General features: G+C 32.8%; 2 protein-coding genes across 2 annotated transcripts; one reads left to right on the forward strand and one right to left on the reverse strand.

Annotated features, from left to right (window-relative positions):
- Positions 1-8353: 8353 nt before the first annotated feature.
- Positions 8354-11341, forward strand: LOC129884895 (probable pectinesterase 53). The gene is made up of 5 exons (XM_055959170.1): positions 8354-8782; positions 9017-9206; positions 10115-10318; positions 10615-10850; positions 10934-11341. The coding sequence occupies exons 1-5, from the start codon at positions 8391-8393 to the stop codon at positions 11085-11087; spliced, it is 1176 nt and encodes a 391-aa protein (XP_055815145.1). The 5' UTR covers positions 8354-8390; the 3' UTR covers positions 11088-11341.
- A 1327-nt stretch (positions 11342-12668) lies between these two features.
- LOC129887089 (50S ribosomal protein HLP, mitochondrial-like) lies at positions 12669-18514 on the reverse strand. Its single transcript, XM_055962045.1, has 4 exons — positions 18381-18514; positions 15536-15583; positions 13659-13753; positions 12669-13313 (listed from the first exon to the last, which is right to left on the reverse strand). The coding sequence occupies exons 2-4, from the start codon at positions 15567-15569 to the stop codon at positions 12939-12941; spliced, it is 504 nt and encodes a 167-aa protein (XP_055818020.1). The 5' UTR covers positions 15570-15583; positions 18381-18514; the 3' UTR covers positions 12669-12938.

Consider the following 18514-nt stretch of genomic DNA (forward strand, 5'->3'; position numbering starts at 1 on the left):
TTTTTTTCATATATTTTAAAAGTCAATATTATAAAGATAATTAAATAATAATTGAAGAAAAATAATAAAAAGATGATTTTATCTAAAAAGAAATCTTTTAATAATATATATATATAAAAAGTCACATCCGACAAGGCTGTTCCTATCCATTGAAGGTCCAGAACAACGTTGCCGACATCTATCTTTGGGATAAGACCAGAAATAAAGTTCATCAGTGGCCTATCCGAATAAGCTTCACCGATAACCATTTCCAGCAGTCGTACACAACGGATTCAAATATATATGCATATTATGAGGGGCTATAAAGACGAAGAACGTTATTTAGGTTTTATACTATAGATATACCTCTTTCCCTCACTTGTAAATCATTTTATTTTCATCACAATAAATATATTACTATCACAATTGTAACTCAAAGCTTTTCACCCGGAAACACTCGATAACAATTGTTTCTTTCCTTCATTACTTTAAGTTCATTTGACCACGGACGTCTCAACAGAAGTAAGAAATATTAACTAAAGACCTAAAATTTAAATAAACTTTATTATACGTATTTAATTAAAATTTATTTTTCTTACATTTTTTAGATGTAAATTATTACTTCATATTTTTTTATAAATGATTTCTTCGGAAAAAAATTCAATTGTTACTTTTAGGTATGATTAAATTCAACATTGAAAAATATTCTTTCACTAAAATAATCATTAAATATATTATTAACATCATTCTATAAGTAATAAGTTGATAAATTTTAAATAAAGATAAGATCTTAAAAATCATAAAATTGATTCAAAAAAGTTGATAGCTTGGTCCCCACTTTAATATGCTTGTTGTAATACTTAAAAATTTAAAAAGATATAAGAAAAAAATTTGCAATTCACTTTTGTTCAACATTTTTTTATTATTAATTTATATTTTTGACAGGAATTAAAAAGAATAAAATAATGTGATGTTAGCAAAGAGTACGTAAAAAGGCAAAAATAATACTTTCTTAATTTTTTCTCTTTAAATGGGGTAAAGAGAATAAAATAATATATATTTTCTTAAAATATACTTTTTATCATAAATAATCAATATTTTAATTAAAAAATTAACATATAATATATTTTTGATAAAAAATTTGAGGACCCCAAATTTTGGACCTAAAGGCTTATGCCTGATTTCTTATAACATGGAGCCGACCTCACCTTACATATTATTTTCTTTAGCAAGTTATGCAACATTAATTAAGGATATAATTTTTTCCCCTCCCTAATATAAATTCAACCAATGAGTTAAACTTTAAAGGTAAGCATATGGTAGCCCAAGATTTTAAATGAAACTACGTGCACTATCGACCGGTCAGGCTGTGGGCCTTTTGGAATTTAAAAAAATGAAAAATTAGTAGGAAAAATAATTTTTAATAAATAATTATTGATGTTAGTGATATTTTTTATTTATTATTATTTATAGCAATATTATGATATATCTATTATGTATTAAAAATGAATTATGCATGCAATATAAATGTATTATAAGTGTTTTTAAAATATATTATACTTGTTTGGTAAAAAATTGACACAATGTATTATAAATGTATTAAAATATGTGATAAATATATTATCCATGAATAAAACTTGTATTATATGAGTTTTATAAATTATTCTCGCTAATATATATTAAAATTGTATTATAAGTGTTCAGTGAAAAAAATATTATTACTATAAATGATAAATATTTTCTTAATGTTGCATATTATTAATTTGCACATGTGATGGTTTTATGTGGTTCAAGTTGCATTAACGTACAATCTGGACTTTTATTGGGAGTTTGATGTCGACCACTTTTTAAGATTTTTAATTAAAATATCGGAGTGTCTATAGTCAAGTGATATTTCTCAATTATTGGGAGTTTGATGTCGACCACTTTTTAAGCCTCTTTATTACAAAATATATAAGCATTTTTTCATTTTTAGGTGAGTCACAGAGAATTTATTTTTAAACTGAAATCCCTAAAGATTTACGCTAATCACTACGGTAGTAATAAAGGGAGCATTCGACTTTTGTATATATATTTTTAGAAAAATATCGCTGGTGTTGATAAATTGTAAAATACTGCCACTATAGATCAATTCATGAATTACTTTATATGGAGGAATTTCCCCTTTTAATTTCTATTAGTGAAATTCCATAACAATATCATAAAATTTATTCAATTTAAGCAAAATTTAGAAGAATAAATATGTTTCAATTACAAGGATGGAAAATGGGCTATTACTGAATTTTTCTCTAGTATATTTTGTTTTTTGGTTTCTGCCGGAGAAGATATCAATTACTACCTCTGTCCCATATTAGATGAGTATCTTTACTAAAAGTGTTTGTCCCATATTACTTGATCACTTATTAAATCAAGATAGAATTAATTAATTTTTTTTTATTTTACCCCTACAATTAATATAGTCTTTTGAATGTAAATAATTCTCAATACTAGCTATTTCTATACTCTATGTATATTGCATTGGGGCGAAATGTTGGTCAGTTAAGGTCTCTCACATTCAAAAGATGAAAGTAGCTGAGATGAGAATGTTGAGATGGATGTGTGGCATACCAGGAGCGACATGATTAGAAATGAGGCTATTCGGGACAAGATAAGAGTGGCCTCGATGGAAGACAAGATGCGGGAGATGCTACTGAGATAGTTTGGGCATGTGAAGAGGAGAGACACAGATGCCCCAGTGAGGAGGAGTGGGAGGTTGGCCATGAATGGTTTCAGAAGAGGTAGGAGTAGGCAGAGAGGTGATTAGACATGACATGACGCAGTTACATCTTACCGAGGACATGACATTAGATAGGAGGGTGTGGAGTACCCACATTAGGGTAGAAGACTAGTACATAGTCTCGTTATTCTTACCTAGTAGTAGGCGCATTAGCGCACTATAATTTCTTTTGTGAAGGACTCAGATTAGGATAAAAGGCTAGGTGACTTATCCTTACACCATAGTAGTTGTAGTTCTTTTCATTGTTTATTGCCATTTGATTTCTGCATGTATTGTTGTTTATAGGTGTGGGACAATTGTACTTTGAGTATCTGATTTATTTATAGTAGTTAATGCCTCTTTCCTTCCGTACTATTTCTACCATAACTTTCTCACTTTTGCTATTCCTTGTTTTCATCTTGTTTTCGATATGCTAGTCCCTATCTGACCTTTTATCTTGTTTTCCTCTCTTGAACCGAGGGTCTTTCGAAAACAGCCGCCCTATCTTTCAAGGTGAGAGTTAGGTCTGCGTACACTCTACCCTCCCAGACCCCACATGGTGGGATTATACAGAGTTTGTTGTTGTTGTTGTATGTATATTGCATTGATATAAATAAATGGCAAAATTGTAAAGTCTTCCAATGTATTAATAATTTTTTAATTACCGTGTAAAGTTGGAAGTGCCCATCTAATATGGGATGGAGGTAGTATATACCAAGACACATTGCAAGCATACATGAACGGATTACAAGGTGAAGAATCGAACCCTCACTAGCAAAGCCCCAATTCCTTGGTGAAAAGAGCTGTCGCCTTTAAATCATCAAAAAAAGAAAAGAAGGAACCGCTCGAAAGTAAGAGTTGTAGTAGCCAACTGATCTACTAAAACCTCGTAGGATATTGTCGGTAGGAAGTTTATTAATTCCCTGCAATTTGTGTAGAAGAAAATCCAGTTGACATTTTGGCCAGAGTTGAGACAGAGTTGATTGTTGAATATGCAAAATGCGGTATGGGGTCGTTGGTCCAGTAGTCCTAATTCCACCAAGTAGTCCACTATCAACATTCTGATTGTACGTACGTATACTTAATTGATGCAAATAACAAATTTCTCAGCAAAAAATAAACAATAATAACACAAAACAAAAAAAATAACAAACCTTTTTTGATCTATTATTTTGTTGTGTTAATTAGTTAAGCGCCAATAGAACAAATTTCTCTAGCACTCGAATGGGCACAACACTGTCCTGTGGACAAACAAACAAGTTCAATTGGAATACAGCTAATTATTTAGGTGCAATGAGCAATATAGCTCGTGCCCACTCATATCTCCAAAATATTTTGTCACTGAGAATTTCGACTAAACTGCATTAAAATTTAAAAAAGTAAAATCGTGTAAAAATAAAAAGGTATCAATATATAATATATATATACAAAAAATATTTTTATTAAATTAAACAATGTAATTTTTCGGCCTCAAAGTGTATATAGTTTGGCCACTGACAAAATTGAAACATGGCTTTGCACCACAGCGTAGGGACCCCTAAACTGCTTATAATGCTTTCCCCACTAGTTCTACGGACCTCCCTTCTTTCTTTTTAATATTGATTTAAATTGGAACGGTATAGAAATTGATTTAAATATATAATCATAATGTAATATTAATATACAACTATTAACTACAGATAACTTTGCATATATATCAAACCTAATATAAATTCTGAAGAGGAACCTAGCTTCTTAGCATTAATATTGTTTTAATATATAGTTATGAATTAAAATCTATTATCTATTGTATTGTATTTTTTAGTGGATTTCTGTACACAAATTTATGTTTTGGGTCTAAATTAAAGTATTGTTCCGGATAAATGACGTTGCATCCGCATCTGAAAATGGTAAGTTGGTTAATATAGTGAGAACCTGTAATTATAAGTTATAACCAATTAAATCATACTGAGTGTGTAAATGTTTTTTTATCTATTGCTAATGATAAAATTTAAATCAAGTCAAAGGGTCAAATTTTCATGAACTATGTAAAATGAATTGAATTGAATTTACCTTCCGTTAAGAATTGGGGCCAAACATGCGCTTACCGTTGCTAAATAAGTTAAATTTGCCCTTATTTTGAAATGGTGGAAGCTTATCACTCAGATGTCATGCGTATGTCCTACAAAGGGTGGATTTTCTTAAGGAAAAAAGGGGCAAATATACCTTTAATTTTGTGATTCAGAGCCAACATATCCTTGTTAAAAAAGTAATGCATATACCCCATTGTCTAATAAATGGTGCATATTTATAATTTTTTGTTAATAGATTGAATTATTTTTTTAATTTCAAAAATATCACGTGTCTTTAAAAAGTTATCTCACCCATTCTTTTTACCCCTTCATACCCGACCCAAATGAAAAAATTCAATCTCTCTTCTACTCGTTCATAAAATGAATTTGGATTGGATCTAAATAAAAGAGAAATTGAATTTTATTTAGTTGGATTGAGTCTGGATAAAAAAAATGTGTGGTAATTTTTTAAAGTCGTGTGATATTTTTGAAATAAAACATCATTTTAATATTTTCTTAATTCAGTTTGTCAATGAATCGGATAAGTATTTACAATTTGTTAGACCAAGAAAGTATATATAAACCACTTGTTAGACTACGGGGTATATTTACCTCTTTTCCTCCTTTTTTTTCTTTTTTTTTTAAAAGCGAAAGGACAAATTTAAACTTCGGAAAAAGGCCTAAAATATCCTCGAACTATTAAATATGGTACAAAAATGCCCCTCATCCCCTTTTTCGTTAAAGAAAATATCGTTTTTGGACCTAAAGATGGATGTGAAGGGCATTTTAGGCCTAATAGATGGATGACGGGCATTTTTGTACCATTTTCAATAGTTTGAGGGCATTTTAGGCCCTTTTCTGTAATTAAAATTTTGTTAAATAAATTTTAATTGATAATTAATTTTAAATAATTAAATTATAACCAATAGATGGCCGCCAGATGTTTAAAAAAATATTCAAATTATTTAATGAAAATTCTATTAAATAAATTTTGATTTATAATTAAATGGTAACCAATAGATGACCGTCATATGTTTAAAAAAATTATTCAAATTATTTAATTAAAATTATGTTAAGAAAAGGTCATTTTTGGACCTAAAGGTGGATGACAAGTGCATTAATTTTCAGAATTTTATATGACAATCATCCACTTTTAGTTCAAAAAATGACCTTTTTTTAAACATAATTTTAATTAAATAATTTGAATAATTTTTTTAAACAGGTGGCGACTATCTATTTGTTACAATTTAATTATTTAAAATTAATTATAAATCAAAATTTCTTTGACATAATTTTAATTGAATAATTTGAATAATTTTTTAAACACGTGGCAGCCATCTACTGGTTATAATTTAAATATTTAAAATTAATTATAAATCAAAATTTATTTAACGGAATTTTAATTATGGAAAAGAACCTAAAATGCTCTCAAACTATTGAAAATGGTACAAAAATGCCCCTCATCCATCTATTAGGTTAAAGAAAAAGTCATTTTTCGACCTAAAAGTGGATGTCAAGGACAATTTAGGCCAATAGATGGATGAGATGTATTTTTATACCATTTTCAATAATTCAAAAACATTTTAGCCTTTTTTCTTTTAAACTTTTTACATAGTTCAAGAGCAAAGTAATTCCCTATTCTCTCTAATTTTAAGTTCTAATTTTTTTGGTTTCTCCTTTCTCGCCACTACTATTTCTACTTCTAATCACCATTATTTCCTTTTTTTCTCCTTGTCTCTCCTCACCACCGTTGTCATTATCATCTCTACCGCCATCTTCTCTTTCTTTCGCTTTTTCCATCTCCATCAACGGGAGAGATTGGAAGAGGAGTCTTGGAGTAGCTGGTAAAGTTGTTGTCATGTAACCAAGAGGTCACGGGTTCAAACATTGGAAACAGCCTCTGACAAAAATGCAAGATAAGACTGCGTACAATAGACCCTTGTGATCGAGCCCTTCCTCGAATCTTGTGCATAGCGGAAGCGGGCTGCCTTTTTATCACCAGGAGAGAATGCGCTAAACAACTTAAACATGCAATATAGAATATTATTTTAAAGTGTAGATGTATAGTTATAAGTATAGGAATTAAAGGAGAAAGAAAAAGTAACAAATGGTAGAAGTAGTGGCAGAGAGAGAAATGAGGGGAAAAAACCAAAAAGGGCCAAAATGCTCCTATTGAATTTGGCTGAAAACAATGCTGTCCTTTTTAAGTATTGGACCAAAAATTCTCTCAACTTTTCTCTTGACTTAAAAATACCTATAACTTATTGAATTCGGATAAAACATACACATTTTTCAGTTATTGGATTAAAATTGTTTTCATCGTTATTTTTGGGCTTTAAAATGCCTCTAGATGGGGTTTTACAAAAAGTCACATGGTAGTAGGGGTGGTAAATGAGTGATCGAATCATCGGATATGAGTTGGTAAAAAATGAATTAGGTGAAAATAAATAAAATATTCAACTTGATTCATATTTGATATGGATAAAATTGGGTAAACTCAATGGATAATAATATCCATTACTTATTGTGTGCGTAAAAAAAAAAATACTTTCATATTATAAGATTATTGTCTTATTCTTTTTCTCCTTTTAGGGTGTGTTTAAAATGAAGGAAAATATTTTCATGTATTTCTATATAATATTTTTTTAAAAACGAGTGAACCTGAGTCGAGGTTGGGAGGTCTAAATTTGGATCTCGGATCTTGGTTGGAAGTCGGATCTCAGGTGTGTATCCATTTCAGATGGTGAGGTTTAAGGAAAGTCTTGAAAAATATTTTCCTCATTTAAGGGAAGTTTTTTTAAAAAAATTCTAGTCATTTTTTTAACTACAAGGAAAATAAGTCTATTTAAAAAAAATCAAAATATTTAAGCTAACCAAATATGAGAAAATTAGAAAAAAAAAATTCTTCATATCAAACACATCCTCAATAAGTGTAATGTTCCTACACCCTTACATACTTTAAGAGAAGAGCAATTGATGAATACCCATGAATTATCCATATTTTATGATGGATAGTATGAATTGATCTATATTTAACCAACTTTTAATGAGTGGATAACTCCGCAAAATATCATAAATTTTATCCATTTTACTACTACGTGACAGTGTAGATTGATCCAAATGTTAATCCAATGTGAATTAAGTTATCTAACCCATATGTATTGATCCGACGACCCACACATAAAATTAAAAATTAGAGCGTAGGGTCAAATTTGTCCTTGTTTTATGAAAAAGGTTTAAATTTACCCCCGGATTTTTTTTTAAAAAAAACAACCCTTAATTGTAGGACATGTGGCATCACGAGTGCTAAGATATTTGTAAATTAGGGCAAATTTAACTCATATTAGTAGTGACAAGGAAATATTTAACCGAGGGCAATTAACTGTTCCGATCCATTTCACATAGTTCTGGACAAAATTTGACCCCTTTACCCTTTAATTTACATTAATATATATAGTATACTGAAGGCCACTTTTGTAAATGCAGCTCAAGATAAGACCAAACCTAACCACAACACTTTTTTTTTGTATCAATATATATATATATGCATGTGATCATGCAAAACAAAGATAGTGCTTAGTATTATATTTTTTTTTAGGTAAGTGATGATATTGGATTATTGTACCCGTTCCATGGCATCAGCTTCCGCACTTATTCTATTGCTCTTCATTGCGGTGCTAGTGCCATCGACATCACAAGAAAAAGACAATAATGGGCAGTTCGATGAATGGATATCTTTGAATATGAAGCACTACAACAGTAGAAAGAGTTTGAAATGGATGCAAGAATCAATCAAACACAAGAAACAACAAGTTCCTCCAGCTCCTTCTAGCAGCAGCCTAGATCCAAGGCTTATATATGCGGAGATGAACAAAATGATAATCAGAGTGAGTCAAGACGGAAGTGGCAACTTCAACACTATTAAAGAAGCTCTTGCTAGTATTCCACTCTATAATAAGCGCAGGGTCATACTGGATATCAAACCGGGAGTTTATAGGTACGTACCTTTGTTATTACTTCGTGTCAAAAATATTTACACAATCAGATTAGAATATAGTAGTGGAGCCACCTTATGCTATCGGTGTCAATATAACTAAAAACTATATTTACTACCTTGAGTATTTTATTTCTTGTAGGGAGGTGGGGGTATAGTGAATACAACAAATGATGATTGACTTAAATAAAACTTTAGTAGAAAATATTATTATGACGAGAATAAGTGAAATTATAGGGAAAAGATTAACATTCCAAGAAGTTTGCCGTTTGTGACATTTCGGGGCGATAGTCGAAATCCGCCACGGATCACAGGAAATGACACAGCTTCAGCTATGGGAACCGATGGCACGCCTTTGAAGACATTTCAAAGTGCTACTGTTTCTGTCGATGCTGATTATTTTGTCGCAATAAATGTCATTTTTGAGGTAAATTTCTATATTCCTGTGATTCTTGCCAAATGGAGTTTTCTATAAGTTGTTCATTAGATCAATATTCATACGATTAAAATACGAATTTAAGGTACATGCACGAACACATTCCCTGCGTATGACATAGGTCCGTGACCGTATTCTAATTAAGCTTCGTTTGTCACATGGAATTTTTTTACAAGTTTGTAGTTGAAGCCTTGAAGGCTAAATTAGACTGCCATACAAAATATTCCAACAGATAAAACAAAAAATGAAGCAGCATTAACATACACCGTCACTTGCATTTAAAAATAAGTTACACTCTTCATCCATATCTAAGTGTCTTAGTTTGATCGGACATAGAGTTACAAAATACAAAGAATTTTTTTAATCTTGTGGTATGATAGTCTTTTAAATTTTATGATCTTAAACTTGTCATATAAAATGTTAAAATTATAAAACTTAATAAATATGATTATTATTTTTTTGGATCAGACTAAAAAAAATATGACATTTAAAATTGTCCTCGTTTCTTCATTAACCAGATGACGTACTAAAATCGTCAGTACTTGTAAAGGAGTGATATAACAATCACGGAGTAACTAGTATTCTTATTAATGAAATCATCAATACCGGTCCCGGACAGTATGGGAGCCAACCTTTTGAAATTTTAATAAGAATATTTTTTTATTGTAGCGGCAAAAGTAGTTCAAAACTTACTTAGGGTCACAATTTGAACTTTACCAATCCTTATGTTAAATTTTTTCGCTACACCACTGTAGGTGGAGGTAGATAACAAGTTACAGTCAATTTCAATTGATATCAATATATTTTATATGGATCTAGGGAATCCATAGAATTTTAAAATTACAATGAATTCAATGACAATAACCTAAAAATCCGTCACTTACATTTTTGTTTTGTAGAATACAGCATCCCATGTGGTTGGGATTGTAGGAGAACAAGCAGTGGCATTGAGAATATCGGGGAACAAAGCAGCATTTTACAATAGCAGTTTCTACGGAAGCCAAGACACACTTTACGATCACAAGGGACTTCACTATTTCAACAATTGCTTCATCCAAGGCTCTGTTGATTTTATCTTTGGCTATGGCAGATCCCTATATGAGGTCAGTTATCTTCATCCATCCTTAATGCATTTTAATTTATATAGATATCGTCCTTTTCTATTGTCGAAACATGTGATGAAAAATGACAATCTTCTTTCATGTGAACGTGGGATGCTTTTGCGCACTGAGCTGTCGTTGAGTCAAAATCAGTGAATAATACATTTGCATTGGTTCCATGGTCACTAGCTATAGCATCACAACATGATTGGATTTTTGAAATTTAAGATATATTTTGATGGCCTTTTTGGTGAATGAAAAGATAAATTCTAATTTATTTGTAAATATTATGTGGATAGAATTGTCAATTGAACTCGGTGGCAAAGAAAGTAGCGTCCCTGACAGCCCAGAAACGTACAAATTCATCAATATTAAGTGGATTCTCTTTCAAAAACAGCACCATAACAGGGACTGGATCAGTTTATTTAGGCAGAGCATGGGGTGATTATTCTAGAGTGATTTTCTCTTACACTTACATGGACAAGATTGTTCTTCCACTAGGATGGAGCGATTGGGGCAAAACAATTCGAGACTCGTAAGTCTTGTTACTTATTTTGGGTTTGCTCATCTTTTAAAATTTCAAATTGTTTTGCCAATAAAGTTGAAAAATGGATGTAGGAGAGTGTATTATGGGGAGTACAGGTGCAGTGGACCAGGAGCCAACATGACAGGAAGAGTTCCGTGGGCACGGATACTCACCGATGAAGCGGCCATGCCTTTTATTGGCACCTATTATGTTGATGGCAATTCTTGGCTTATATATCCCTATTAGTCCACATTTTATTGTAAACGATGCACCTTATATATGTACCGCATTTTATTGTAAACGATGCACCTTATATATGTACCGCATTTTATTGTAAACGATGCACCTTATATATGTACCTAGGTTGTGCATCAAGTATGAACTTTCTTATGTAACACAGTCCCACCTTTCCATTATTGTTGTTGCTAAGCCAAAAGCAGAACAATGTACTACAAACTGTTACTTTCTTCGATTAATATGAATAAAGAATACATTGTGTACCTCTAGTGTAGCTTATAGTTCGATTATTTTCTCCAAAATGTTAGCCTCAGGCTCAAATCTCCAGCTATTCGCATAACATTTTTTCGTCGAAGTTGATGTACACAATAGACATAATTCAGTTAGCAAGTTCGGAAATCGAACAGGCGGAGACATAAGAGACTGGTATACAGTTGACATAACGTTTTGTGATTTCAATTATCACCACATTTAAATTGATCATATCATGAATATGCATGGCCCTGCTTACATGTTTGCTGCAGGGATTTATGGACTAAGTTGGACACTAGGATCCAACTTCTATTTCTTGACAGTGTCGTTAGGTTCGACACAAAGATCAGAACAGGGATAAAGAAACAGCTTACATAACACATATTTGTACTCTATACACTTGGAAATGCCCGTTTGAAACCTGTTTCTAGGATTCTTTATATGGGCCAAATACAACACTGAGATATGATCTTCCAGCTAGGAACATCCTCAGCCTCAACTATCCAGCCACAGTAATAGTAAGAGTAATCCTTGTTTCGAGTAACCAAACTCGTGTTACTGTTATTATCTCCTGTTTCTTCAGCATCAAAAAACAGCCCATCATCTTGTCCTTGCAAATGGATGTCCTCGCGAGATCTGACAAGTGCTTCCAGCAGCAACATTAGTGATGCCATTCTATAATTTGCTAAGCAAATATTGCTGCTGAGCCAAAAGACAGAAACTGAGAGAAAAGAGGGGCACAGTACCAAGAAAAATGAATGTGCCACTATAAAATGTAAATATGGCCTGCCCTGTACCATATTCATGAGTTGATCATCTGAACCTCAACTACTTATTTTGCAACACGAAAAGAATTTGGACATTCATAAAATTAAGTTTCTTTACCTACTTCAATTAAACAAGACTTGTGACCACTAGCATAAAAGTTGATCAGTTAAACACCCTACATCAAAAAATCATACTATATATTTAACAAATTATACGAAATATATAGTTCAAAAATTATACGAAGCTGTAATGCAAGTCCCTAAGAGAGTTGGATTATTCAGGTATATAACGTGAGATATACGAGTCAATGGGAGTTGAACAACCCATTGCTAAACTAGCTCAATATCATTAATCATTTTAGGCCTAAAAGTATAAAACAAGTTTCCGCGAATTGCCCAGTAGCTATAAGGACAAGAGACCCAATTCGACTACCTAACGGTAGATTCAAGTACATACATTATATTAGAGGATAGTTATTAAAAATGTGAGGAGTTAAAATCTTCTGTCCACTTATAAAACGAACAGAAGAAAATGATCTGTTTTAGATCTTTGTAAAAATGAGAAGCATGTGCTCATCACTCCAAGAATGACAATAAAGAGTCCAACAATTGGGTTAGTGATGTATTTAAGTCAGTTGGTGGACACTGCGCCTTGAGCACTATGCCTTGTGCGCCAACAATTATATGTACAAGTCAAAACGTTTATGATGATAAAAAGAAACATCTTCTGCAGCTTGTGAACAACAACAGGTTCCCACAAATACAATTAATGCAAAACTGTCTTCCATGCGACCGGATAATCACCAGTAGAGGTACCTAACAAAACCAAGAGGCTGCGACTTTAGGCGATATGCTCTGCAAGACTAAGAATCTTAACATGCTTCTTTTTCCTCAACTCATGGGGTACTGGACCAAAAACTCTGGTTCCAATGGGTTCACCATGCTTGTTGATGAGTACCACAGCATTGTCATCAAACTTTACTTCGCTCCCATCACAGCGGCCTCTTGGCATAGCAGCACGAACAACAACACCATAATGCACTTCTCCTTTCTTCACCTTCCCACCTGGCTGAGCTTCCTTCACGGAGCAAACTATTGTGTCTCCTAATCTTGCTCCTTTCTTTCCCTTCAGTGCTTGGATGCACGCCACTCTCTTTGCACCTGAATTATCTACCACTTTCAGACTCGTCCTCATTTGTATGAAAGTTCTTTGTTGCTGAAAGGACCAAAAACAAGTGAAAAACTTTACAATCATCGTAACAAGACAATTCAAATACTACTCAATTAGCAGCAGAGTCAACTCATAAGATTCAAGACCTTTTTCATAGCAACTCAGCCATGTGATGTTATTAAGATGCTTCCTTTAATGAAAATAAGCATTTAAATTATTTGATCAGTAAGAAAGCTTTATCTTAATGCGGGGAATGAATGATGTGGCTTGCATTGACAAAATGCACACAACATCCAAATTTCATGCTCAATGACTGATTAAGATTGCAAATGGACTGGAAAAAAGAATAGGGTGTTGGGGGTGAATAATTAAACAGCATAGCAGACGAACCAGGAATAACAAATGATTGCACATCATCTCGTGTGTTGATCTCATTAAACCATCAGCATTGTTGCAGAGGCCACTGAACAATGAACGACCCACTACTGCAGTTTTCATCACAATTTTGTTAAAGCACAGACCATGCGACAAGGACATAAGGAAGAGCTGATGATCAGGAAATGTGGATAGCACAGGAAGGCAGTGAATTCAACGAGCTGTTACAGAGAGCATAATATTTGGTTGCAGTTGCTAACGGGCTTCCTAATGCACATAAAACCATCAATTTTGGATAACAATCACTGTCGGCTCTACAAGATCAAAAAAAACGAAGGCAAATGCCTTCGGGCCCCAAATTTGAGGGGTCCATTTTTTCGTAATAATAGATTATAGGTTTTTTTTTTTCAAAAAATACATTGAGTACTATTTGTAGGAAAAGTGAACTTTTCATATAAAAGAAAAGAACTATTCGAAGAAGTTTGACATATCTGGACTACTATGTCTCAAGAAAGATTATATGAATTGGTTATATTATCAAGTGAAAAAGGATTATTAGTAGAAATCGATTATATATCTGGTTGCAGTTGCTAACAGGCTTCCTAATGCACATAAAACCATCAATATTGGATAACCTATTAATCATTTCCGCGAAGTTGTCTAAGTACAAAATTTGTTGATGACTATGGCTGATAAAAATCACACTACTTCCTTCTTCCAAACTGAATTATCATGTTTGACTTAAAAATGATTAAATAAGCTGATAAGACGTAAAAGTTTCATAATGCAACTTCCAGACGTAAAAGTTTCATAATGCAACTTCCAGACCAAGTATAGGTTAAATCTTTTTTCCTTTAAGAACATTAAAAAGAAACAAGAAAGAAAAGTTGTATCAAGTAGAAAAAAGAGTCCATAAACATCATTTAGCACAATGAGGGTATACAACTTGGGATGGAGCACATTGATGCAGAGTCTTATTCACACGAGAAAATAAATCTTCAACGATCTAGACTTTACAGATAAATGGGTAAAACCCCTCCTTTTACAACTATAAATCTAAGTTCCACCTGCTATGCTGTAATGAATGAAGATGACATTCACTGCCCGGAGATTTCGATACCAAACACAACTGAATGAGTAGATTAGTCGGTAAGAGTGACAATGCACTACTTAATCGTATCTCCTTTTCCAATGGAAAGATTACCAGAGAAAGACAAAAGGGAAAAATGAGCCAACAAGTAACTACTCCCTCTGTCCCAATTTATATATGACACTTTTTGCTTTTCGAGATTCAAACTATGTAAACTCTGACCAACACTTTAAAATGTATTTTTTTCGTCATGTTGACATGAGAAGAATTGCAATTTGTGGTACTTTTTTCATATAGTTTTTTAATCTAAATTATAGTAATGATAAAATATTGAGTTGATCTAATCCAATCAAAGATTAGTCATACTCCCATGAAACAGAAAGTACCATACAAATTGGGACAGGGGAAGTAATACATTACATCAGTAGAGACAAAACGTGTTCCTGTTTATAAGCTGCTCCATGCAAGAAATATAAAAATGAGTTTGTTGTGTGGAGAATAGCTAGAACACGTACATGCAAAACCTAACCTGAGCTCATTAGACTATCCACAATAAGCAAAGATACTTCTCTGCAGATTAAACAAAGGAGTATCTAGGCCTGTAACCCCTAAAACTTACTCTTAGTTGTTTTCCACACTCCTTTTCACTTAGTTTATCTGCCTGAAACAACATTACCTTTTCCCATGGGGGGGGGGGGGATCATTGGCATATTGAAAAAGAGTGACAGTCACAAGTTCCATCTTATATAAATGTATATCATACCACTCCATATTAGCAATCAAAGCAAATAAAGCCTCTTACCACGAACCAACCGAGGAGAAGAAGATGCAGCCATCTTTGGAGAAGATTCTGTGATACGAATGGGAAAGTCAGATATGATATAATCTACGAATAGACACATAGCACAAGCATTACAAAATTAGAACACCAGTTCTACCAATAGGTGTAAACAATTCAAATAGATTTAGTGTAATTAATAATCAAAATTATGCAAAGTACAATAGTAAGCCAGCTACATGTGGTACAGTGATCGGGGAAAGAAAAACTCAAGCATCAAAAGCCTTGATAACTTGAAGATTTCCTCCTTTTTCTGATGACTATGGTAACCGATCACCCCCTGTAGGACCCCTTTACTAAGGAGCCCAACAGTGGGCCTTATTTGCTCCATTGGTGACTCAAACCCTCAATCTTGTGGTTGAAGTGGAGGACCCTTGCCACCAGGGTATTCCTCCCATGTCTCTTTTCCTTTAAACTCTCATCACAGAATACACATTAAATTTGTTACAAATAAACTTGTCAAATACATGCAAAGACAAGCATAACATTCTATTGTCAATCATTTTTTTTTTTGATGTTCCAAAAGTTTTTTTGAGAATTATCCAAAAGTATTGCCGCCCATAACTCTGTGCATAAAGACTTGTTAAGCCAGAAGCTGAGTTACATATACCATGAACACACCATGACAGACTTACTCCCAATAAAACTATTTTTCCTCAACACTAAGTCTACCCCTTATTTTCATCATTCCAAATGAAGATCATTGCAAGTTGACTCCCCAGCTTCTTTCTACGATCCTAGTCAAGCCCTGCTAGTATGCCTCGAGAGCCCAGAAAGCCCTATATGGATTGAAGCAATCCCCGAGGGCGAGCACCTCATGTCAAGAAATTAATGATGCATCCATTGATCTTGTTGCAATCAGTTACAAAATGGAGAAATAAGGACTGCTCTCAAAATTTCATTGAGAATTAATTCGAATTGCAACTGAATGAAGTGTTGTTGTGCCCATTGTTATCCAGAAAAGCAATTGCAGGCTTCCATCAGGATTCAGAATCCTAAATACCCTATTAAGGAAGAATGCAACCGTCAGAAACTAGCTACATTAAGAAAATCCCCTTTATCATTCCAGCATTCAGAGTTGATGGTCATTTAACAGGGACAAAAGCCTCAAGGAAGCACCTCTTTGTTCACTGAGACATCCCAAATTCAAAGAAGAACAAGTCACTTCTGATTAAAGAAGCTTAGTCTCACTAATGAATTCCCTTAGCTCACCAACAAGTGTATCATATAACTTATAACTATTGCTTTCCTACTAATAGCTATATAGATTGTACTCACTCGTTTCAATTTGTTTGTCTTATTTTCCTTTTTAGTTCATTTAGAAAAATGTCTCTTTTCTTTTTTGGCAACTCTTCATTTTAATTTTTTTTGAAACTGGTAACATGTGCAACTCTTCATTTTTAACCTTCCACATGGTACGTTTAAGACTAGAGGATTAAAGGGCAATTTGGTACCTTCTACATACCTTTAGTTTAAGACCACAAGATTAATAAGTCTAAGTGCCAAGTCAAAACCAAACAAACAAATTGAGACGGTGGGAGTAATACTTTCCAAAATCCTTGCAATGTTTATCAATATAATGTACCAAAACTCACATAGCATAATTTTCATTTAAATGAATCAATTAACCATTGGGGTTTACAGGAATAATAAAATCTCAGTATCTAACCAATTTAGAATACATATTAACAAGAAAGCAAAAACCAGAAAATTTAATCCAAAGCAAATATAAGAAGATTTAATCCCTCAAAAAGTACTAAGATTTCACCAATTTGCAGTACTCATTAATACAACTAAAACCCAGAAAAAAATCCCCAAACTTAATCTGAAACGTATATAAAGATGTAATATTTTTAGCTAAATGGGTATGAATTTTGGATCTTTTCTAGAAAGTTGAGATGCTGATGTGAAGATTCATACTTACATCAATAAGAAAGAGTAGAAAGATGAACTGAGAACTGATGTTGTCTGGCTGTGGTCTGCTTTCTTTGGGGATACAACACTCTGGGGTTTACTAGGATTGAGACTTGGGAATAATTTTCACTGAAAATCGAAAATTATAGGGATGGGCTCTTGGGTTGGATCAGAAATTTTCTGGGCCCTAGATACTGAGTAGTATAATATTTTTTGATTTCATTTAAAATAATTTCTGTTTTCCGGTTAAATCGAAATTGGGAACCTATAAATGAATTTTTATAAGAAAAATTAAAACATAATCGACCCCAAAAAATGAATTAATTTGGTTCGGTACCAAAGAGTGTTGTATCACATAGAAAGCTGAGAACAACCATCAACTATATCAGTTATCAGTTCATCTTTCTACTATTTCGATCTTATAGTAGCAAGTAGGAATCTTCATATTAGTCTTTCAACTTTCACAAAAAGATTCAAATTTTATACACATGGAGCTAAAAAGATTACATCTTTATATATGTTTTGGATTAAGTTTGGAGATTTTTTTTCAGGATTTTAGTTGTATTAATTAATGAGTACTGCAATTTGGTGAAATCTTAGTACTTTTGAGGCATTACTTTGTCCCAAACTAATTTCCGGCCTTCTCTGAAGAAAGGAGAGACTTTTACTAGACATTTACTAATTTCAATCTCAAATCCGACAACATCAGTTATCTGATTTTTTATGCAATAATTTCATACAAAACCTATTTTTTTATGCAACAATTCATTCACTCTTTTATTTGGAGCAGAAATACTAGTAAATAAACAAGTAAAAGGTGCAAGAATAATGTATATGCCCTGAAATCGGAGAGATGGGGAGATTTTATAGATTGAATTGATGGAGAAGAACTTACAACAAGATTGATATGAGAGTGAAATCTCTGAGCAGAGCAGAACTCCAAGAATGGATGCAAAGATGGAGGAAAGAAGAGAAGAAGAAGAGCCCAGTGAAGAGTGGAGAAAAGAGAGAGATTAGGGCTTTAGATGT

Source organism: Solanum dulcamara, chromosome 4, assembly GCF_947179165.1.
Source record: "Solanum dulcamara chromosome 4, daSolDulc1.2, whole genome shotgun sequence".
Lineage (NCBI taxonomy): Eukaryota > Viridiplantae > Streptophyta > Magnoliopsida > Solanales > Solanaceae > Solanum > Solanum dulcamara.